This window comes from Anthonomus grandis, chromosome 15 (assembly GCF_022605725.1).
Source record: "Anthonomus grandis grandis chromosome 15, icAntGran1.3, whole genome shotgun sequence".
NCBI lineage: Eukaryota > Metazoa > Arthropoda > Insecta > Coleoptera > Curculionidae > Anthonomus > Anthonomus grandis.
This window is the reverse complement of record NC_065560.1, coordinates 5,082,556-5,106,800: the sequence shown is the minus strand read 5'-3', so window position 1 is coordinate 5,106,800 and position 24,245 is coordinate 5,082,556. Positions and strand designations below refer to the sequence as shown.

The following is a 24,245-nucleotide window of genomic DNA, read 5'->3' as shown; positions in this document are numbered from 1 at the left end:
CTCAAGTTAAAGATACCCAGTAGTATTTTTAGTACAAAAAAAATTTCCTTACCCTACTTCATACCATACAGTGTCTGACAATAAAACTGGTGAATAAAATTACATGAAAAACCAATAGCAACCATATAATTAAGCTTCACTGTAATGAAAAAGTACAATAAAGAAGAATTTTAATTATTCAAAAAGTCGTTTTTATAGCATATACTCAAAAACAAAGGGATATATTATTTGTCAGCATGTTCAATTACTGCTTTTAGCATTGAATAGAGGACAATGTTAATATAAGTGGTTCAAAAAGGAAATTGAAATAAATTCATATTAATTATTAGGATTGCGAGGGGAAGTGGTTAGTGGTAATTTAGAAATACATTAACTGACAAAGCAAAAGTTCTCAGAATACTAAGGTAAAATATTTATTTTACTAGTAGGTGTGTTTACATAAAGTTGCAACCCAACATCAATATACTACAGAATTTGAGTTATTTACTTTGACAACATATAAAACTAGAAAATAATGTATTTATTTATACAGGCTAGTCTAGGCCTAAGTCAAGCCATAGGCTATTTAACTTAATGCATAATTAATCTGTAATGCCAAATAATTGATTATTAATTACAATATGAAATATGGTTGAAAGAGGAGAATGTTACTCAATATTACTCATATTTTTTTTACATGAATAATACACAATCATTACAAAACATAGAGTTGATAATGTTGAATCAATTATTATAAAACCATAAAATTGATATAATTATACTATACACATAAAACTTTATAGCCTTTTTCACCTTCACACCTTTTATTTAAAACCAAACCAGTGACAACACCCACATGTGCTCATGCTGTACTAAAAAGTCTATAGCTATTCAAATATAATCTGCCTGGTAACATTAATTTAATGACAAGCTATGAACATTTTTTACTGTTTATAGTTTCTAAATAATGCATATAAAATAAACTCCCCTTAGAGCTCATGTAATTTTTTAGTAATTTGATGATATTCATACCAACCTATGTAAAAATCAATTCTGGAGAATCTACAGAAGCAGTCAGAATGTGACACACATTTTTTGAGTCCCTTTAGTATCAAAGAACAAGAGGAGGAAGATGAAACATCTGATACAAAACTAACTCTGTAATATTATATGCCATAATCACAGATTTACAGAATACCAGATGCGAAAGATCGCGGATATAAGCTCCCGATATTCGATGCCCTTGAAAAGGATATTTTGGACTAGCCGCACCAATGCATTTTTAAGTTTTTTTTTTTTGTAGGGATAGATGTTCTGCACTATAATTTTGCTGGAATCTTATAATGCATTTATAATGTCAAAATAGAAATAGGCTTAAATAAAACAGAATGTAAGGGTTCTTGAGTACATTTTTATTTTATTTAACAGATTTAAGGAAAGATCCTTATTAAATAAGAATTTAATAAAACATTAAAGATGAAACAAAATTTTTAATTTTCTTTTAGTTTTATCTGATTTTTTAGCAGATGATAAATCTCTGTTGGCGAATTTTAAAGTATAAAATATTTGAAGTCGTATAAATAATTTTATTAAATACTGGAAAGGAAAGTTATCACATGGGTGAGTGAAATTAATGCTTTTCATTATCTCGTAATATTAACTTATTAACTCATCTTTTGGAAATGTAAATAATGTCATTCCTCCACCACTGTGGCTGGAACAATAAAGATATACACACTTATACCCCCCTATTTCAACAAAAATAATACTAAAAATATATTTAAAAAAATACAAATATATTATTTCAAGTTTAATTATTAATCATAAACACGCGTACTACGCAAAGAAAATTATAAGCACGCGGCGCGGAGGCTTGCAGCAAATTAAACCCCTTGCCACCGTACTAGGCGGGTGATGGAAATCCATCACCCAGGAGGCGTGTCTGAAGTCTGGCGCTCGGACGCGTATTTTCGATCAGTTTCGCATCTGTATTCTGTAAATCTGTGCCATAATCATATACACTGGTTTATCAGTTTGGTCAAAAGAACAACTATAAGTTCTCTAAAAGTATGAACTATCCTAGTATTAATATCAAAACAGTCTTGAAGAAAGTAGAAGATTGTGCATGTAATCAAGAAATGAAGTTAATGAGGTGGGCGTAATTAATGTATTTTCACTATTACTTAGAGCTTGTCTAATTGAGGTTTGTTTTAACATTTTCCACATTAAAATTGTTTGTTATTGTTATATTATTTATGGAGTCATAGGCATTTTTCTTTGCTTGACAAATTGCTTGTCTGTAAAGGTTTTAGGACCAGTTACTTTAGTTGGACAAGTTACTTCATAGCAATTCAATCCAAATTTATTTCACATTTGTCACCACATACAAATTGCTTAGATTCATCACAAAAAAATAATAAAAGGTTATATACAGGTAACAGTGCAATAAAATTATTTTGAGTGAAATACAAAACATTGTCACATTCACAATGTTCAAGGTAATTAAAAGATCATAAAAACAGAACAAAATTTACAATACATTATAATTATTTAAAAAATGAGTTGGTTGTTCATGTAACCTGATATCTCATAGTATGCTTTGTTGTAATCAATTAATTTATTCTAAAATGTAGGTCCATGATGATTCCATGCAATTGCAGATTTAGTTAATCTAAGAAAACTTGGGTCAATATTAAACCTGTAATGTGTTTATGAAAGCCATAATTCAAATATAAAAAGAGAGCTCAAAATAAGCATCCCATTTGTGATAAATAAAGTTTAACAAAGAGTTCTATGGGTATCACCAGATATTACTTGGATAGCTGCTTTTGGAAACTGTAAGACAGGCAGCTGATTGCCACAATGTCATCATATCAGGACTCCATACTGTAGATTAATATGCAAAAAGACAAAATAAGGCATATGCAACACTTCTCTGGACACACATTTCCTTTCCAAAATAGATAAGATTTTGTGAGAGTTTACCCAAGAGATGGTCCATATTATGTGATCCCCAAGTCAGTTTGTAGTCTATAGGAAATCCTAATAGTTTAACAACCGGCAAGAGCCCAGTAGCTAGTCCGGATGAAATCAGTGCAAGACATCATAATAGTTTAACTGTGCCAGTATGCACAGTTTCCCTTCTACAACTACATTTTGAATTTTATTTTCATTCATTTGTAACTTATTTGATGAAAACCATTGATCACCAATGTTTAATGCATTTGTTTAGTTTAGTTAAGTAAATTAAAGTCTTCAGATATTGAGATCGGGGATGTATTGTTGGTAAACATACAAGTTTTACAGCTGGATAGATTGAATGGTGGGTCCCTGGCAAAAAGAATAAATAGTATAAATGACCAAGTATAAATCTCTGAAGAATACCACAATGCACCTGCCTAGTTCCCAATTTGTCATTTTTTAAGTCAATAAACTATGTGCTATATTTCAGCAGTGATAGAGCTACCCCAGTTATAAGGTAGCTTTCCAATTTCTTTATTAACACTTTATGAGTGACACAATCGAAAACTTTGCCTAAGTCACATAGTGTGACTGAAGCAAGCATAGTAACTTCTAGTGCAAACATTTATGTGTCAAAGATTTAAGTTGAAAACCAAATTGTGTCCTGGTAAATAAGATGTTGTTTTCCTATACGACTGTTTTCCTATAAGACTTTTTATTTTTGTGTACAAAAATAAAAACCTGGTAAGTTAACATCCAATAAAAAGTCAAACTTGTCATTTTGGCACTACTGGTCATTGGGATTGGTCACTTTTAGCATCTTAGAAAAGTACTTTAAAAAAAAACCTCACATCAGAATGAGTTGAAAATTGGTCAAAGTGTTTCTTATTCAATTCCGCACAGATTCACTATTTTGTTTTGTGATACTCTATCTGGGTATCTTAAAATTTAATAAACTGTTATTAAAATACCATCGGTAAAACTGGCAATGACATGAAAACGCCTGACCAAGATGCAAGCCAGCCTGAACAGCTGACGAGGGAAGCCAATAATAGCAAATCACAAAATGTAAATTATAACGGATCGCCAAACAAAATAGTGAATCTGAGAGGAATCGAATAAGAAACACTTCGACCAATTTTCAACTCATTCTGATGTGAGGTTTTTTTTTTAAGTACTTTTCTAAGATGCTAAAAGTGATCAATCACGAGAGCGGATTAGACGTAGGAAAAGCGGCAAATGAGCAGGACTACGCCGCCTTAATCTACCCTGTTTGAAAGCATCAAATTCACCTATAATTTTTAGTGTGCTGCCGTTTACACTGAAAAAATGTCCTCGTTATGTCATTTGATCCAAGTATTAAATATTTGGTACCCCCATTGCAAACGCAGCTATTGGCAGAGCACTGAAATTTGATAAAGATGAATAGAAAGAGGACAAGGGTAAACCTTAAAAAAATTATTAATTCATTTTTATTGTTTTAAAATAATTTCTTCCTCTAAACTGATAAACTCCCTTCAACTGATATTGTGATCCTAGAGATAATCCTACACACTAATTTAATCCTCAAAATTAATCCTTGTAAACAGGGATGTACTAAATAAAAATAGTCTATCATTTGATCCATGGACCTAATAGATCCGCGCGTTGTAAACGTAGCTATTAAAAAGAGTTGTAGGTCCTACATACAAATAATGCTGCATTGCTGTATTTTTTTTTTGCTTGAATATTGATAAAACAACTGAGGCAACATTAATGAGGGCCATAATTAGGATTGCGCAATTAGGAAATCGTATAATTTTCCAAATTTATTAACTCAGAGATTTTATAATCCCAGAGTGAAGCGGCATGAAATAAGGTATGTACAGGTTAAAATCGTTGCACACATGAATTTTCTTGAAATGGGTGGTTTTTATCAAGGAAAAAAATGGCGACTACACGGCGTTTCTAAATCGAATTGAAAACGTCAGGTATTAATGTAGAACTTACCTTACAACTTTACTGATCAAACTTATTTTACTTTAAGACGACTAGTGGCCCCATAATGGCCATGAAATCAGTTTTTCTAATATAAAATCCACGAAAACTATCCAGAAAACTCAACCAAGGTACCGGACCGCATCATACCAAACGACAAGAAAAGTGGATTAAAGTTCAACCGTCACTTGTCACATGTCACCATATCTACAGCCGTTAGGCCGGTTTCACATACCGACGATTTCACGACCTATACAGATGAATGGTAATAGATTATTTACTTCTGATAAATAATGATGTCGTTAGTGTGACAGGGTATCATAGATTGATTGATAAAATATGTTCGGCCATCGGTAATAGAGGATATTAGACATCATATATTTAAACAACATCATGGTTTCCTTCCCCAGAAACCTACATTATCGAACATAGTGATTTTCTCTCAGTATATTCAAAATTTACTAAACAAAAGGTCATAAGCCGATGTTTTATTCACCGACCTCGAACAAGCTTTTGTCAAAGTTACACTCGTAACTAATACCCTTCAACGAATAAATGTAGCACAGTGAATATTGTGCAGATCAGTGCTTTTAGATCGAATCCTTATCCTAATAATGTAAATGTTCCTAAAAAGTCAAATTTGGGACTATTATTTTGGATGTGGAAATATAAGACATGTCATGCAAAAATTCTACTGCTCTTTTCTTTCCTGATGACAAAGTTTTCTTTGAAATTTATGGACATGGCAGCAAGTGCGATCTCTGACATAAGCACGCTTACACAGTTATGTGCATGCGAAAAATACATTTAAAAAAAATTTTACATAAAAATCTTCATATACATGTGTACAAGACTGATGGTTCAGGAAGACGTGGGGTTAAGATTTATTGCTGATCAGATTGGTACCAAAGTTGAAAAAGCGTATAAGGTCTCTAGAAGGTCTCTAGAATCTAAGAATTTTAACCAAAGTATATGTGTTAAGTTGTTTGAAAGTCTCGTGTCTGCTCAATAGTCCTTGCAGATTTAGAATATGGTGGTTAAGTGTATTGAGCGTATCCAAATAAAGTTTGTTAAGTACTTATATTTTAAAACGTTTGGTTACGGTTCAGAACGACTTTGACTATTGGATTCTGCTTTATATATTATCAGTGTTTATCTATAGGAAAACAGAAGGATAATAACATGCATCATTCTTCTTTTTTTTAACTATTAGAAATACCATTGATTGTCCGAGGATCTTATCTGAAATTAACTTTTCACTAAACCCCGGAAGTTTTACTAGATCAATAAATACTATCTACCTGGATTTCCCTCGCATTAATAGTTCTAAGGCTCTACCTATATATAAAATGCGTTCCTTATTTAATATTGCTCAAATTTCTCTAAATCTATTCAAAGTCAGACAAATTCTTTTCATTATCTTCACATCAGTTCTTGCATATCATATAAATTCAATTTATACGTAGTGCCTTAGTATAAGCACTAAAATAATTTCAACTCTAAAAAAATTAATATTCTTTCTTTCGACAGTATTAATCAACCAAGCAATTTTTAAAACGCATTGTCAAACATCTTTAAAATTCCCAAAATGTTAGCAAAATTTACAAGAATAAAGAATCCAATTATTAACTACTACTTACTTACTAAGATACAAATTTGTGACCACTTTGCATGACATTGTTTTGGGAAAAAATTCGCTTCATGCGTAATAAATCTACAGCGAGCAAAAATCATCTCGTATATTAAATAACTGAGCTTTTGACTATATGACTTATAGTAGGGTGCTTAGAAAGATTGCTTCACAAAGTTTCTTGCTAGATAGTGCTCTAGCTCTTACTTCTCTGTATGTATCTATCATATTGCAATATCAGTGAGTCTCTATCTTTTTTCGCATTTAGATAAATGATCTTGTGTACTTGGGTGGCATACTGTTTGCTAATGACACAACTATATTGAGAACATATTATAAACCTTCAAGGCTTTAAGGGTTTCGACGTTGACGGCACACTTTGCCTTTAAAGAGCTAAAAGTCAATCTATCACTATCAGCCTCTGAAGAGCAGTAAATTTCGTTTTTTCAACATTGCCAACAGAATGTCTGTTTTCTAGAAGTGTAACTTGAGGCTGCACTGACTTGGGCTAACATGTTTTGAGGGTAAGTAAAGAGTACAGTTATCAAAATCAATTTTTCTTGTTTTTAAAAGCTCTAGTTACAGCCTATCATAGATACATGGTCGTGAAAAAGCCCTACATATACTCATGCGTACGAGCTCTTTAGCCTGCCCTAGTAGCAGTAGTAGAAAATGTGTGAGAATTCTGGGATAGAGGAATGACTGCTATCAAATGCTTATGCAACTGAGAATGCTGACTCTGCCGAGTGTTTTTATACTACAGCGTCTTACTGAAGTAATCTGCAGAGCTCTGGCTGGAACCATAGTAATTTTATAGATATTGGATATCCCTATTCAGTGTCATATTTTTAAATAAATGCAATCCAGTCCAATCCTAAAGTTTTTAAATTTCTGATGATACTGATCGATTTCAGACCAAAGAGTTCGGAAAAGAAATCGTTTGATTGTTGATAACGTTGGATCAATCTTAGTTAATAAGTGAGTTGATTGAGTATTAAGTATGTTTCATCAAGTTTCTTTTTTGAAGAGAAAGTATGATGCAAGAACTACTATATTTTGTATAATACAGTTGTAAATAAAATTTTAAAATTATATCTAAAAATGAATTCATATATTACTAAAACTTACAATAGGTTTTAAAGAAACTTTGGAACATTCCAGCAGCTTTATCAAATATGACAGGAATGTAACAAATACTCAAAATTATAAGTCATGCCTAAAAAACAAATATATTAAGTTTATAAGCAAACCTACATTAATGAGGTCTTACATCCAAATTTATCAGTTGCAATATCTTCCCCCCAAAAGTACTTCATCTTGATCAATATGGTTGAGTATATATTGGGTAAAATTGCCGTTATTACCGGTGGTTCAACAGGCATTGGGGCAGCTTGTATAAAAAAGTTTTTCAAAAATGGTCTGACGGGTTGCTCAATTCTGGATGTCGATGAATCCGGAGCAGCCTTAGCGCAGGAAATGAACTGCCGTTACGGCTACAATAAAGCGCTTTTCTTTAAGGCAGATGTTAGAGACAAATGCGCATTTGAGCGTGCTTTAAAAGAAACCATCAAAAGACATAGAAAAATTGATTTATTAATAAATAACGCTGCAATCGGAAAGGATAGAATATGGGAGACGATGACGGATATAAATGTTAAGGGCACAGTAATTAGCACGTTGCTTGGTATAAAATATATGGGCAAGAACAACTGTTATTATGGTGGAACTATAGTAAATACATCTTCCGTCTTAGGACTTGAACCGTTGTCAGGACTTCCGTGTTACACTGGAACAAAGCACTTTGTTGTTGGCCTTAACAGATGTTTCAGCACCCAGTATTGGTACGACCTTACTGGAATTAGATTCCTAACATTCTGTCCGGGAATTACTTCTATGGTCGGGAGCGCTGAGGATTATGTTCTCGAGGGATTTCCAAATTTGAAACAGTTTCTTGAGAAAGATTTGAAAAGAGAAAAACTTCAGAGCTCTGAACGTTTAGCCGAAGGAATGATGACGATGTTAAATGAGGGCAAAAACGGTAGCATTTGGGTTAGTTGGAGGGAACAACCGGTTTTTGAGGTTGAACTTCCGAGTATAAATCAGATGTCTCACAGTGGAAAGTGTCATTTTAAAGCGAAATAAAGTTTTGTAAAGATGTATAAATGATATAGCGTCTTTATTGAATTATTTTAAAGTAAGTGATATGGTGTTTAACACTTGTTTTATTAGGATTTTCATGGAGCGGCAAGGTTTTATTAACAAATATCATAATGACAAACTTCCGAAAGCAACTTTATAAGGCACGAGTAAATTGCCGATAATTCCACTTAAACAGAAGACATAGTATATAGTTAAAATAAGGGGCAATTAAGGTCGCCCACCGGCTATTTAAATCTTATGGCAGGGACGGAATTCCTAACAATTTTATTTTAATACGACCTGTAGACACTGGAATTTTATAATCTTACTCACAAAAGATTTAGGCTTAGCTGGTACAGTAAGCACCTGCTAAGCTGACAAGACCCCTTCAGCTATCTAATTTTAAAAAATCTATTTTTTATTGTGCTTGTAACGTAATTGTATTATTGTATGTGAAAGTTGGTTAAGTAATAAGGTATTGGACTCTGAGGATATCTGTTAGGGGTTTTAGTGTGTATGGTTATGACAGATAAAATATATTAATTTTTAAAAGACCTGGCTTTTGAAAATTGATCATAGATGGGATGTATATATTGGAAGTTTTTAATAGAAACCCAATACTTGACCCTTTATTCAGTGCATTTTTTTAAGAAGAAATGTAGTTGGTTGAATATAAAATTGAAATTTTTATTAAGTTTTGTTTGTGTAGAGTTTAATATTAATATTTTATTTGTTATTTAAGATGTATTTATACTCCTGCGTTCAGATGTTGTCTTCGTGATGAACAGTGTTTCTTTTATTTTTAAATACTTAAACGTTTATTTGTAATAAAACTTTGTATTTTAATGGATTATCCCGTATATTAGTATGGAAAAAACTGTTATCACTGCTTTATCTTGTCACCACAAAATTGACTTCATTTCACAGTAGCTTTATGAATTCTCTCTTTTATCTTGTCTAGGGGTCGGATATGTCATTGTTGACATTTGACATACTGTCAAAAAATATTCCCATCATGAAATTGAAAATTTGCCTTTTGATACCTATTTCGTAACATTTTTTGTTTTATTAATTAACCGGCCCACCGGTGGTGTATCTATTCCCGCATAATGTTCCCTGTAAGACAAATTACCACGGCATTAGCCAGGTAAGATTTTAACAACGTCCTTTAAATGAAAACCAGATTTTTTAGCTTATTTCATATAAAAAAACAAACAGGATTGCCCAATCTCTCCAAATAAAAATTTCCATTTTTGTTGAGATAACTCATATTATCAGCCTTATTTTTTTTCTTTAGGTTTATTTTTAAGCACACAGAAGCTGTTTAAATGCTTACAATTAACTCTAAAATTACTTTTGGCTTATTTAGGGGTGCTAGATCAAAACATACCTTACCCGATTTACCATATGACTATGCAGCTCTGGAACCCGTTATATCCAGAGAAATCATGAACCTGCACCATACTAAACATCATCAGACCTATGTGAACAATTTGAATGCTGCCGAAGAGAAATTAAAGCTTGCTGTAGAGAAAGGAGATATCACGTAAGTTACTTTATTTCCAATTGATATAGTGAGTACTTAGCAGGTCATCTAGCTATAAAGTCTGATGATGCTTTATAACATTTTTATAAATTCATATGATATTGAAAGACCAAATAATGGCAGGAGTTTAAAGCTCATAGGAATAATGTTGTTAATCTTTTGAGATTGAAGAAAGAACATTACTATTTTGAGAAGATAGACATGTTTAAGGGTAATCCCAAAGAAATGTGGAGGACATTGAAGAGTGTAATTAATGGAGGGGTTTCTAAAGTTCCAAATTCAATTTTCTTTAATGGTGAGAGTGAACAGAGAGTCTTTACGGATAGCTCAGAAATTGCCAAAATATTTAATTTTTATTTTGTTGCTAGTATTGAACAAATTAATGAAAGTATACCAAGCCAACAGAAGTGGAATAATATTGATGCCAATTTAAATTTCAATATGTCTAAATTTACGTTATTGATTTTATCTGATGCTCAAAAAATTATTAATAAACTTGACAATAAATGTTCAATACATGAAATACAAAATGCAAAAATTTTAAAATCTTTATTTGAAACTATTGGTCATGTTATATTGAATTTATTGAATACATCTCTTAGCTCTGGTGAAATCCCTGAAAAACTAAAATCTAGCACAATTATTCCAATTCCAAAGGTCAATAATACAATAAATGCTAGTGAATTTAGACCAATAAATACTTTACCTCCTATTGAAAAAGTTATAGAAGTGGCAGTATATGATAAAATCTTGGAACATATTACAAGTAATGAAATTTTGATGACTAATCAATCAGGTTTTTGTCGTGGGCATTCATGCAAATCAGCCCTTCAGTTGACCTTATCTAAAATAAAAACTGATCTTGATAATAATAAATATGTGGTTGGGGTGTTTGTAGTAACTATTGATAGGAACATATTATTGCAAAAATTAAAGAACTATGGCTTTGTTGGTATTGTTTTTAACTGGTTTGTTGACTATCTAAGTAATCGAAAAAAGAGAGAGTAAGGTTTAATGGAAATGAGTCTACTGAACTAAATAACAATATGGGAGTACCTCAAGGAAGTGTTTTGGGATCTCTTCTATTTATATTGTATATGAATGATATTGGGCTTTTTGTAAATTGTGAATTTATAAACCTTTTTGCTGATGACACATTTTTGGCATGTAGTGATACAAGTCTTAACAGAGCAGTAGATAAAATGAATGGGGTATTGTCACAGATATCATTATATTTAAATATTAATAAGTTAAAGTTAAATGTGGCGAAAACTAAAGCAATAATATTTACATCTAAGTATAAATATCGGAAAATTGTGGATATTAGTCCTCAATTATTAATTAACAATGAACAAATTGCATTTGTAACATGTATGAAATATTTGGGTCTGCAACTTGATAATTTGTTTAACTTTAAAACTCATTGTGATTACATTGAAAGGAAAATTGCAAAAAAAATGTTCTTTTTTTGTAGAATATCAACAAGTCTATCTTATCAATCTAAATTAATGGTTTATAATACTATCATTTTTTTGGTTTGCTTTCTTTCTATGATTTTTATATATAGGATTGTAAATCATTTAGCACCACCTTATTTCAAACAGTTCATTACTTTTAATAGAAATGTCCATGATTACCCTACAAGTAATAGTGATGATATTTTTATTCCAATAGCAAATTTTAGAAGTACCATGAATTCTTTGTTTTTTAAGGGTTTTCAAAAATATAATAGTCTTCCTCGAAAAATAAAGGAATCACAATCTCTTGATTGGTTTAAAACTGTTCTAAACAATTATATGAATAATATAAATTAGTTTGAATAATATAAATTAATTTGGAAATTGGCGAATTAGGGCAATAAACTAATGTGGTTGGTGGAAATTCATTTATTTGTTTGTTTTTCTTTCAAGAGGGTGAAATTGTGCTTATCATTATTTTTTGTTTATTTTCTTTTTTTGTTGTTACCTAGTTAAGTTACTTATTTAGCATAGTTTTGTTTTTATGTATATTAGATGTACCTACTTAATAAAGATATATTTCATTTATTAGCGAAACATGTAACCTTAGTGACACATAAAAAAGTGTTTTGAGACTGAAACTTGGAGTTTTTTATTTTTTCTCTAGTTACCAGGTCTCTTTGAGATAATGGACTATGGACTATATATATAGTTCTTTCAATTTCCATTGATATGCCTTCTTAAAATGTTTATTTAATAACATGTAACTCCCCAGTTTATAGGTTTACTTTTAAATAAGTTAATAAGCTAATTTCAAGCATTTTGGCACCAGGCCAGGTTCTACAATAATCCTTTAATGTGTGTAAGGTGTCTAAGGGAAACTGCTTGTAAATTCCAAATTAAATGTCGCTGCATTATTCAAATTCAAAGTTTTATTTTCCAATGAATCTTAATTATAAGAGAATTATTGAAATATTGACAGATAATATAATAAATTCAGTTATGAAGCAAATAACAAGATCAAACTTATGAAAAGACTGCATTATTAAACCTTGAAAACAATAACTGCTGACTGAATCAACAATCAGGGTATACACCATTTATCCTAAAACTGACATATTTGTACAATTTTTATTGAAGTGATTCAAGTCTATTAATATGAACTGCATAATTAGGAAACCATAATAAAGATGCATCTAGTCATATCAATTATAAAAATCATAAAAATAGTTCTCTTTATTGAAAGCAGAAGCACAATTATGTAAGAAAAAAGAAGGAACACTGTCAAATGCTGCAGTTTCCTTAGGCCCGGTTGTACAATGGGCATTCAACAACAGTTCACTAAGATCTCCGGTTCAGCGGAATTAATCCATTGTACAATGTTGGTTCAAACAATAACCTGCGGTTTATCTTGACCGTCCAATTCGGAGTGTTCAAAGGGAGTTCAAGCAAATTTTTGAGATTAAATTAATATTTAGTAGATCATTTTGATATTTTTTATTTATGTAAATACAGCCACCTTTCAATAATTATTGTGTTTGGTGAGGTGCTAATTTATTAGTAACTTTTTAGTTAGGTTTAGTTTACAAACCATAAATATAAAAATGGATCCTATTTGGGAAGATATTACGGATGACGAAAATTTTCTGGCATTAGTAAATAAAATTGTACATCCTAGATCATCACAGGTGTACAGGGATAGACCGGATCATTTGGACATTTGGGATGATAAAGAATTTAAGGCTAGATTTAGGTTGGAAAAGCAAGCTGTAAGATTCATAGTAGATAGAATTTCTGAACAAATTTCATCTGTTACGGACAAGTATGATGATTTGTATTAGTTCAATTACACTATTTATAGACTTTAAAAATACTTTTAAGTTAAAAAAAATCTGCAGTAGCATCTGTGGCATATTTTGATGTTAGTCCTGTAAGTTGGCTCCCTAATATTTCATGGATATCACTCTCGCTTGCAGTTATTATAAATTTTTGTTTGGCCCTTTTTTCATATTCTCATACTTATTTTTTAGAAATCTAACAGTTCTAAGGGGCTCTCCGAGAACACTGTTAAATTCCTGACAAATTTTCTCCAAGGCCTCTGCTTTAATTTCATTATTGTTGTGATCCGTTTTCTTACATTCTATATGCTTTCCTTGTATTTCTTTACTTAATTAATAAGAACATTTTCTTCTCTCACAGAGAAATTGCTTGCCCTAATTTTTTTTCTCCATGTCAGATAAGCAGACCCAAACGGCTTGACAAGCAGCAAGGCGGTACAAAGCACTTTTAAACAAACAACACTTCGGATTTTTTTTTGTGTTCAAAAAATACTGATAATCGGCAACAGACAAAAAACAAATAAGTAAATAAATACATTAATTTTAATGAATAGGAAACTTCTTTTTTATGTGGCCATTGCAAACTTTAAATAGAACCTAGTTTAACTAAACTTGTACTGGAACAACACACGAACCTCTGAACTACGTTCAACGAAGAACTGCAGTTCAGTAGAACTTAAGTTGAACCACTGCTTGTACAACCGGGCCTTATTTTTTAGCTTTTTTAAGGATGATAATAAATCAGATGTGGTACTGGTAAACACGTTTCCAAAGAAATTGATAAAAGCATTCTTCGCAATGTACAGAGACAAACAATTGTTATTGTAGTTCAAAATATTAGGGATTCTAGATGTGTTTTTTTTCTTGTCTTAATAAATTTCCAATATTTCTTCGAATTTCTTATAGTAATACTTTAATTTGTAGTTATAATAGCCCAAGAGAAAGATAATACAGAACATTTATCATTTAAATATAGTTGATTCTCATTGCAAAATTTTATTGTAGACAAAATGTAAAACATAACTTTAGATTATTGATGTAAATAATAAACAAAAGCGGACCTGTATTTCCATTGATTGTCAGTTTCCATTTTTTTTCAGCACCCAAATTTCTTTAGCTCCAGCAATCAGATTCAACGGTGGCGGTCACGTGAATCACGCCATCTTTTGGCACAATTTAACCCCTTGCGACACCAAACCTAGCGCCCCACTTTGTACCGCCATTAACAACTCATTCGGAAGCATGGAAAACATGAAACAGCAGCTGTCCGCTGCTGCCGTTGCTATACAAGGCTCTGGCTGGGGTTGGCTTGGATTCGAACCTCATACTGGTTAGTTTACTTTTAAAATTGAATTTGAAGTTTAGTTAGGAGTGTCTGGGTTTTTTAGGTTTGTTACGCATAGCCTCTTGCGCCAATCAAGATCCCCTTCAAGGCACCACCGGTCTCATTCCATTGCTCGGCATTGATGTCTGGGAACATGCCTATTATTTGCAATATAAAAATGTTAGGGCTGACTATGTTAAAGCTATTTTCGATATAATAAACTGGGAGGATGTTAGTGAAAGATATAAAAAGGCTAGTGGATGTTAAATGTTTGATATAATAAAGCGTTCGTTGCAGTTAAGTTCTCATTAGTTTTAGGATGTTTTTTTTTATAATATTTTGTTGCAAGATTTGTGTCGCTTAAAAGTAATTTGATTAAAGGTAAATATAGTCTTTTGATTTATTCATCAGTCTTGTTATTTGTCTCTAGTACCTCTGGTTTTGGAGGAAAACTATAGTATCTACACCAAAGAGGATAAATCTTATTAAATCAAACTTTAAAAAAGAAATTCAAAGTAATTACATATATAATAATAATAATAGTAAGTTTTTTTATTTATATAAAAAAAACAAATATATACATACATAGTAATTCATACAGAGAAAATAATGGTGAAGTCTAGCACTAGGGCTACTCTTACTTAACCGTTAAAAATAGATAGCATAAAAAGAAAACAGAAAAAAGAGTATAAACTAAAATACTAAAAATAAGATATAGAGCAAAAATAAAAGATAAGTATATATACAAATATAGAAAACATACTCATAAATAGGAATTTACAGATAATATTAAAAAAATTACAACCACATGACAATTAAATTCTATACTATATGATAAAATTCCTCCAGATAATAATAGGCTTTTAAAAGTAGCAGCTTCTTTATAAAAATGCGCATTATATGCCAGAGACTTAATTTCCAACGGCAGGTATACAGTCAAGGTGGTTCTTGGAATGCACAAGCTCAAATTAACGCTATTAAACCTAGTAACCCTTTCACGACTGCCCTTGGTGTTAGAGCTTTTATATTTTTTGTGAACCAAATCAACTGCCAATAAAATAAACACAATTCAATATAAGGCTTCCTTATGAACACGATTAAAATAAAAAGGTTCTTTAAAATAGGGTCAGAAATTATTGAGTTTTTAACTCTTTAGGAGCATCTTGACATTCTTTGCCAAAAATAAAATGAGTGTCTTTTTGAAAAAGTCTCGTTAAGGATTTTGGAATCTTGGCAAAATTGCTAACCCAAGAAATGATTTTATGTCTTTTTGATTTTTAAGCTATGGCAAGTTTTGAATGCATTCAACTTTCGCCCCGGGTTGTGTTTATCGCCGTTTTCAGTGATTGAGTGTCCGAGATAGGGCTACTTCTTTTCTCAAAAACTCACACTTGTCAGGCTCTATTTTAAGATTAGATTTCTTAATACTTTCAAATACTTCCTGTAAGCGACTGATGTGCTCATGAATAGTAGAGTAATGTAATGTGTTAATTTCGGGATACCTCTGGTGCGATGTACTTTTAATGTAACATAGCATTTAAATATCAGCTAAAATCCAGATGAAACAATAATTTTTTTTTAAAACAGGTTACAAAACAAAAAATTAATAATCGGACATTAAAACGACAAGTTATAAACTGAGGACACACAAGTTTAAAAAAAAATTAAGACCTTCAATCTCGTACTAGGTGCTCTTAGTAAAAGTTGGTAAATATCACCGTTTTTGTGGAAATTGACTAAAACCAAACTAAGATACAACACCTGAATTAATTATTTTAATAATAATAATGCTAATTCATTGCCACTGTCATTATTTTTTAAATTTGTCACTGTCAGTATTTTTTACATGATCTTAATTCCCTTTTTATTACGGTTAAGTAATGGAAGATTACACTTTTGCTGAAGACGCCGATATTCTTTTAATTTATGGGGAAGTTCGATGTAATGGTAGAGCTGCTTCTCGACTATATGAAGAGCGGTTTCCCGAAAGGCGAATCCCAGCTCACACACTTTTTGAAAGGGTCAATCAACGGCTCAGGGAGACTGGCTCCGTTAAAATAAAACGCCAAGAAAATGGCGCGCAAAGGAACATCCGAATCCCGGATTTTGAGGAAGAAGTGCTTCAGCGATTTGAAGATAACCCATCAGTAAGTACTCGAGCAGTAGCTGATGCGATGCATGTAAACAGGTGTACCGGTGTACAGAAGAACCTCAATTTCCAAAATATGTCCTTTTTACTGACGAGGCTTTATTTACAAAAGAAAGCATTTTTAATTCTAAGAATAATCATGTGTGGAGTGAGGAAAACCCTTATGGTATTCATTTTAGGAGCTATCAACTTAAGTTTTCGGTCAATATGTAGGCCGGCATCGTTGGAGAACGCTTAATTGGTCCAATTATGTCGCCTCCTCGTTTAACGGGAAATATTTATTTAAATTTTTTAAGAAATGTACTGCCAGAACTATTAGATGATCTGCCCCTAAATATACGACAGAACTGGCTACAACACGATGGAGCGTTAGCTCATTTTTCACTTATTGTCCGCGAGTTTATAAATGAAAATGTTGGAAGGCGCTGGATTGGCCGCGGAGGCCCTGTCACCTGGCCAGCGCGCTCACCAGATTTGACACCCTTAAATTTTTTTCTTTGGGGGCATATGAAGTCTTGTATATGAAGCTCCAGTTCAGTCAGAAGAAGACCTGGTCGCCAGAATTTCCGCAGCTGCTGAAGTAATCCAAACGACGCCTGATATTTTTAACCACGTCAACCTTAATATGGTGCGTAGATACAATAAATGTATCGATCGTGGCGGCCGGCATTTTCAGCAATTAATATTTTAAATTTATTTTTGTAATACCAATCTTTAATAAAATTTGTTTACGTTTCTAAAATTGTTAATTTGTTGGTTTTTTATTACACTTAAAATCATTTAAACATTTTATGCCTCAAGGTAATTATAATTTGAGTACCAATTTAATAAAGTGGCTACCTTAACTTTTTTTAAACATTTATTTTTTATTTACGCCAGATTTTTTTTTTATTGTTTATTAATAATAATAGGTAATTGATTTTTGTATCTCATAACTTGCTTTTCGTCAATTTTCACAAAAACGGTGATATTTACCATTTACCGACTTTTACTAAGAGCACCTTTTTTATGTAAAAAGCATAGGAACATCATAGTCTAATGCCCAAATGGACAGAAATTAAAGTCTTAAAGAAACGGGCCTAAATTTACCAAATACCCCCCTGATTCTGAAGCCCCTGGTAAATATATTTTTTTTTTTATTTAGTAGGTTCAAAAGAATAAACGTACTAACAATAACTTACCTCCCAAAATTGGTTGCGGTAGCTAAAGTAGTTCCGGAGCTATTAAAAAAAAACTAGTTTTTAAAGGTCATTTTCAAAGAGCTCTAGCTCCCTGAGGAAGCTTTTCCGGACCCATGTTTATATGAACTTTTGTTTTTCTTTTGACGTTTTCTATCTGCCCTAGAAGTTTGTAACATGATCAACGGATCACCCTGTATATATATTTAGGGAAGCAGTAAAGAAAAACCAAAGTACCGAGGGATTACATTCTCTATTGCAAAAATTCACTGAATAATATGCTAACGAGAATATTTTCAAGTTTACTCTTAAAAATTGTAAAATGGTTGGAATCCTTCAATGTTTCTGGCAGATGGTTTTAGATCTTCCTGGCATTGTTTCTTCCTTTTTTGGCCTTGTGCTTGGCACATTTAGCCACGTGTTCCAATATAAGAACTCATTCATAATAGAACAGGTTACTAATATAGCATTTAAACAATTATACTATTGATGGGTAGTATGACATTGTATCTAATTTCTAAAAAAGAGTATAAAAAAGTAATAGTGCACAAAAAATTAATACTAGGGATCCTGGCATTGTATAACATGGAATTTTTGATAAGCGCTGAGTAAGGAATGGGTGCCTCTTTGCCAAGTATTGTTTACAGAGGGTGCTAGATGTCTGGACAATTTGTATAAAAAACAGGATGTTTCGAGAAGGTAAAGCCAGCAAGTTGTGTTTCAGAAATGAGGGTTTGCAGAATTTGCTTAGATCCACACCACATAATAATAAGCCCTGATAGGCGCATCCCCAAAAAAGCAAGCAGGTTAAGCAGGCTGCTCAACTAATTGAACTTCATTAGCGAATGTATGCCTTAATAGACGTAAAGGTAAAAGCAATTACTATAAGGTGTTGCACATAATAAGACAGACGTCACCCCGTTCTTAAAAATTTTGACATGAATTGATAAAATTTCAGCAAGAAATCAAATGTAGGAAAAAACAATGAGTTCAAGCACTATAGCGGTAAACGAGGGCCTCTATGGCAGAGAGGACTCCGTGTTTAAGTCTTCCACCCCTAAATTCGAGGAGCCCAAACCGTCCGTATTGTATTTAACTTCATTGTGGTTGTTCCAGTCGATCTTTTCCGCCTGCAAGATGGAATTCAGTTCGAACATTCAAGGTACTTTGTAATAATCTCTATTGGTCAGACCGAAAGTTTAAATTATTTTCGTAGGTGTGACTGTATCCTTTAACATACAAGACGTGGTTTTAATCGCTTTTGCCGCTTGGATGCTTCACAGAGGGCTGTCGACTGTAAGGGATCATTTTATGTTAAATTCACCGAAATTAGGTATCATTTTTTTAGAGAAACATTGCTTTAATATTCCCTTGGGTAATAGTCACTTTGTATGGCCTCTACTTTAATCAATATAGAAGCATAAAAAGGATGATGAGCATTTTGAAGGCGGTGAGAAACTCTACTGGGTTGCCCTGGATGGCTCTGATTATTATTTCTGTCGGATTGGGTACGTTTAATTTCAAAAGAAATCAGAAAAGAACAAAACTAATAATTCCTTGTAGGTTTAAGGGTCATTCTGATTTTAAGAACCTTGCAAGCCTCGGCCAACTTGTGGTACCGCAGAAAACTAGAAAAAGAACTCTACGAAACCCTTAACTAAACTATTTGTCCTATTGATCGAAAATAAAACATATTGTTGTTAAAAAAATATTTATTTTGTAGAAAACCGAAACCCTACAACATAAACGAATCTAATATTACAAACAAGAAAAGACAGTAAACTCAGACTTATTATAATAATATTAATATAGAGTATTATTCTTTATTTACGACGGGTTCAGTGGCGGGTTTTTTCGCAGGTGCTTCTTCAACTGGTTTCTCGGTTTCTTCGATTTTCCGTTTTCTCTTTACTAAATGTGAAATGTTTGTGGCTGGTTTAGAGCTGCTGGCACCACTACTACCGGCACCATCTTGGGACGTAGGCTTCGTGGGCTCTTTTATTGCTTCAGTTAGTTTCTTGATTGCCTATAATAAGCGATTTTTATGAAGTTTTCATAGGACCATAAACACGTCTCATAATGAATCACTTTGGAAAAGAAGGGAATCTATTTCTGTCAGGTCTTCTGTTTAAAATATTTAATTTAAGCATAAGCATGAAAAGTGTTTTTAGATTAAAAGGTCCTTATAATCAGACACTGTAGTATAGAACAAGGGATATAGAAAACGTTTAAAAAAAAAGTTTAATTTTCAGATACACGGGGTGTTTCATTTTAATAATATTTGACAAAGATAATCCCAATTATTATTTGTCAAAATATGTTTGTACTATTTCTCTAGATCTTTGGATACAGCAACTTTTCCAACTCTATGGAAACACAGCTTCGTGGCAGCAATATTTAAAGCTGGTGATAACGGTGAAATAACAAATTACAGAAGTGTGAATATACATGTTTTTGGATGGTCTTATTTATGATCAGTTGCATTTTCATTGTAAGGAGTTATTGGTTGGTGAGCAACAGAGGTTCACATCTGGAGAATCATCATTGACAAATTTGCTGATATTTCTGGCTATAACTGCCTTGGAAAGGAGTTTCGGGTGGATGTCATCTACACTAACTGTTCCAAAGCTTTAGATAGAGTTAATTATGACATATTACTGAAAAAGTTGGAACTGTTTGGTTTTCCTGGGAGATTAGTGGCTTGGTTTACTGATTTCTTGTCCGGAAGGATCCAGCAACTTGGCACCGCAAGGTCAGGCAACATTGTTGTCTACTCTGAGGTTCCATAGGGTGACCATTGTTATCCTCGTATTAAAAAAAGTAGTCCATTTCTCTCTTTCAAGAGACCTCTTAATAATAAAAATTCAGAGATTGTAGGGACACAAAGTCAATGGTTCTGAATCCATATATCCTCTGCTGTTTGATATATTTATCAATGATATTGCCTCCTGTTTTGAAAATTGTAACTTCTTGATTTTTGCAGATGATGTTAAATTTTATAGACAAATGTCATCTTTCCTTAACCAAGTTAGGTTGCAGCAGGATTTAAACAAATTGTATGAATGCGGTATTATTAATAATAATTTATCTTTAAACATTAGCAAGTGTAATATTATAAGTTTTTACAAGGGAAATAATAGGAATGATTCATCTTCTAGTGTTGCTGGCCATAATATTCAGTACTGCAGCACAATAAAAGACCTTTGGATATGGTTTGATGAACAATTTACCTTTAATATACACATTAATAATATAATCACACTTGCTATACAGTATATACAGTGCTATACAATATATTCCATTTTTTCAAATGGAACACGCTGTATTTGAATGGCTCCGCCGAACAACGTTGTATTGCGACATTAATAGCGATATTGAGATTTTCAGAAAATAACGTTGTAAACGACATTTTCTACCGCATGGCAATTTTTGGTATCAGTTTTATATGAATGTGGTTTAGATGGCAGCACGTTAAATGACTTCGAAAACAGGTTGACGCGCTCGGAACAACGTTGCAACCGACAAAATGTCCGGCGCGGAGAGTGTTGTTTTTTTGCCTGGTGATCAAAAGCGCTTAAATAATGGTAAAAAGAGGAAAATTAAAGTTAGTGAGTGGAAAGATAAATGTCGTAAGCGTTCAAGGGATTCTGGAAATCCATACATATCCAAAAGTAAGTGGCCAGTGCCTGGAAAATTACCACCTGAAGAGGTAAGTCACAACATTTTCGATGTGCGTTACAGTTTTACAGGTTAGTTATTTTGCTGTTTTATGGTAGAATATGCAAGTGTCAATACAAGTGTGGATTGGTTGCCCATGAAGAAATGCTTAAATTATTTAGGGACTTCTACAGTATGGACTATAATCAACAAACAAGGTTTCTTGCTTCTTGCATCAAGGTAGGGGATATAAATCGCCGTCGAGTGAATAAAAACATCTCTACTAGACATTGTTCAGTTCAATAGGTATTATGTCCCAAAGAAAGATGCTACCCTTCGCGTATGCCAAAAGACACTTGCCACATAATGAAGGTTACACCTCGACGCCTATACAGATTCTCGTTGACAAAATAAAGTTCACCACGCCCTTGACCGATGGCAGAGGCGCGCATGGAAATCATACTAGGATCCAAGGCAGCATTTCTGCATTAAATACACCGATAGTACTGCAAAACTTCACATGTACCGTGATGTTTTTCAAAGTGAGTTCAACCTAAGATTTGTTCTGCCTCTGTACTTTTTGTGATCAGTTGCATATTCAGCTCATTGCAGCTGCCACTGAAGAGAGAAAAAAAATTATTGAAAATCAAAGCAAACTTCATCATATGAGGGCTGACTCTGCTTACAAGGCGCTTGCTGAAGATAAAGAGAGTGCCATATTAAGCTCTGAAAACGTTGTGCTTTGTGTAGACCTACAACAAGTTTTATTTTGCCCAAACCTCACGCATAGTAACGTATTTTACCAGAGGCAACTATCGTGCTAGAATTTGGCTATACATGACCAGGGGAGAAACATGGCTTATATGTTTTTCTGGGATGAGACCACTGCCAAGCGAGGTGCTGCGGAAATAGCATCATGGATTTTAAAATATGTTGAGCTTAACTTTACAAAGTTGAAGCCAGGCCAAGTGAGAATTCTTAAGCTTTGGTCTGACAGATGAGATGCGTAGGTCAGAACAACAACTGGCGGATTATAGCTGTTTTGCAGCACCGAATGCATATTTCACTACCGTTGAGTAAAAGTTTATGACGACGGGTCATAGTTTTCTGCCCTGTGACAGGGACTTTGCTCTAATTGAACGAGCAAAAAAGGGTAAAAAATGTTCCTCACTAATGGGTGGAAGTCATAGCTAATGCCAAGGGACCACCCAATCGTTTTACTGTCTGTGTTATGGATAAAGCAGACTTCAAAAACACCGACATTTTGTTAGATTCACTGGAAAAAAATTAATTCAGTGTAACTAGCCATGTATGGTACCAAATTGCAAAGGATGGTCCTATAACATTGCGTGGAAGGAAATCACACAACGTCCTTCAAACATGGACTTCGCACTCATTAGCAAAAAAAGTAAAGGTGCCAGGGAAGAGAAGTATGCCCCCAGTAAAAGTTTCTCGGTTCCCACTTTTATACAAGGATAGACTCCCGGTCAAAGCAGCAAAGAAAAAGGACTTGTTGGATATGTGCAAATACATCCCGCCAGAATATGTGCCTTTTTATGAAAATATTAAGGTTGAACAATAAGAAAACTTAAGTTTTTTGTATTCATTATTATTAAAGATCATATTTGAAAACTACCTACTTACATTATTGAATCAGCCCTATTTAATTCAGTATTATACGTCTTGTTCAAAGAACAACGTTGCAAGAGCCGTCGCTTACAACGTTGTACCCGAAAAAATACTTTTAAAATGTCAATATCTCAGTAATAAGAAATTGTAAATTAGAAATTAATTTCATTGAACAATCAGTTTTTTTGAATTTTTGAAAAAATAAGTTTTTGTCACTTGCAACGTTGTTCGGCGGAGCCATTCATTTAATGGCGTTATCCTTTTGAGGATAACAAGATCTTTACACTGATACCTCATTTTTTAAATTTAATTACGGCGTTGTCATGTAATTCGTATTTTTAGGATATTTTTAGTGTTTTATTAAAATTCTTATAGTAACCGTTGTGTTCAATCTAGATAAACGACAGTTTTTATGTAGTTAGTGTACGGTATCAGCTTTATCTTTTAGTAAAGGTTTGAAGTTCTTATCATACAGAGTGTCTAATATAAATTTACCAATTTACTCAAATAAAATATGCAATAACTCGTTTTCTTCTAAATGGAACACCCTGTATTTTTCTCTTTCATGAAGTTTACTTACTAACTACACTACAAACTATTCACAATATGGCCTCATAATTTTCCTGCGCAAGCATTAATTCTTTTACGTATTAATTAATTAACTTTAACGCTTTTACATATTCCCAAAAGAAGAAATCCATGTTACTTAAATCCGGGGACCTGGGTGGTCATTGTACTAGTCCACCACTACTGATCCATTTATTTGGAAACCGGTGGAAAT

At 32.8% G+C, this 24,245-nt stretch overlaps 5 protein-coding genes and 1 long non-coding RNA gene across 9 annotated transcripts in view; 3 read left to right on the top strand and 3 right to left on the bottom strand.

Annotated features, from left to right (window-relative positions):
- Positions 1-5,093, bottom strand: part of LOC126744988 (tetratricopeptide repeat protein 14 homolog) — a 41,541-nt gene extending 36,448 nt beyond the window's left edge. For both annotated transcript variants that reach the window (XM_050452618.1, XM_050452619.1), the window contains exon 1: positions 4,930-5,093. The gene's annotated coding sequence lies outside the window, so the exon portion shown is untranslated. The remainder of the gene's footprint in view (positions 1-4,929) is intronic.
- LOC126744990 (nuclear autoantigenic sperm protein-like) overlaps positions 1-24,245 on the bottom strand; it is a 129,048-nt gene that overhangs the window by 78,658 nt on the left and 26,145 nt on the right. For 2 of the 3 annotated variants that reach the window (XM_050452623.1, XM_050452625.1), the window contains exon 5: positions 19,873-20,204. In XM_050452623.1, coding sequence (XP_050308580.1) covers positions 19,995-20,204 — 210 coding nt within the window. In that variant the 3' untranslated portion in view covers positions 19,873-19,994. Of the gene's footprint in view, positions 1-19,872; positions 20,205-24,245 lie in introns of those variants that run through there. The other variant, XM_050452624.1, reaches the window with a different exon arrangement.
- The window catches only part of LOC126744996 (uncharacterized), a 431,319-nt gene that overhangs the window by 386,373 nt on the left and 20,701 nt on the right, over positions 1-24,245 (bottom strand). The window lies entirely within an intron of this gene.
- On the top strand, positions 7,733-8,713 carry LOC126744992 (15-hydroxyprostaglandin dehydrogenase [NAD(+)]-like). Its single transcript, XM_050452628.1, has one exon. The coding sequence runs from the start codon at positions 7,874-7,876 to the stop codon at positions 8,687-8,689; it is 816 nt and encodes a 271-aa protein (XP_050308585.1). The 5' UTR covers positions 7,733-7,873; the 3' UTR covers positions 8,690-8,713.
- Positions 9,666-15,254, top strand: LOC126744993 (superoxide dismutase [Mn], mitochondrial). Its single transcript, XM_050452629.1, has 4 exons — positions 9,666-9,833; positions 10,056-10,232; positions 14,628-14,857; positions 14,916-15,254. The coding sequence occupies exons 1-4, from the start codon at positions 9,796-9,798 to the stop codon at positions 15,116-15,118; spliced, it is 648 nt and encodes a 215-aa protein (XP_050308586.1). The 5' UTR covers positions 9,666-9,795; the 3' UTR covers positions 15,119-15,254.
- On the top strand, positions 19,076-19,887 carry LOC126744994 (uncharacterized). The gene is made up of 4 exons (XM_050452630.1): positions 19,076-19,340; positions 19,395-19,474; positions 19,527-19,686; positions 19,742-19,887. Exons 1-4 carry the CDS (start codon positions 19,163-19,165, stop codon positions 19,837-19,839), a joined length of 516 nt encoding a protein of 171 aa, XP_050308587.1. The 5' UTR covers positions 19,076-19,162; the 3' UTR covers positions 19,840-19,887.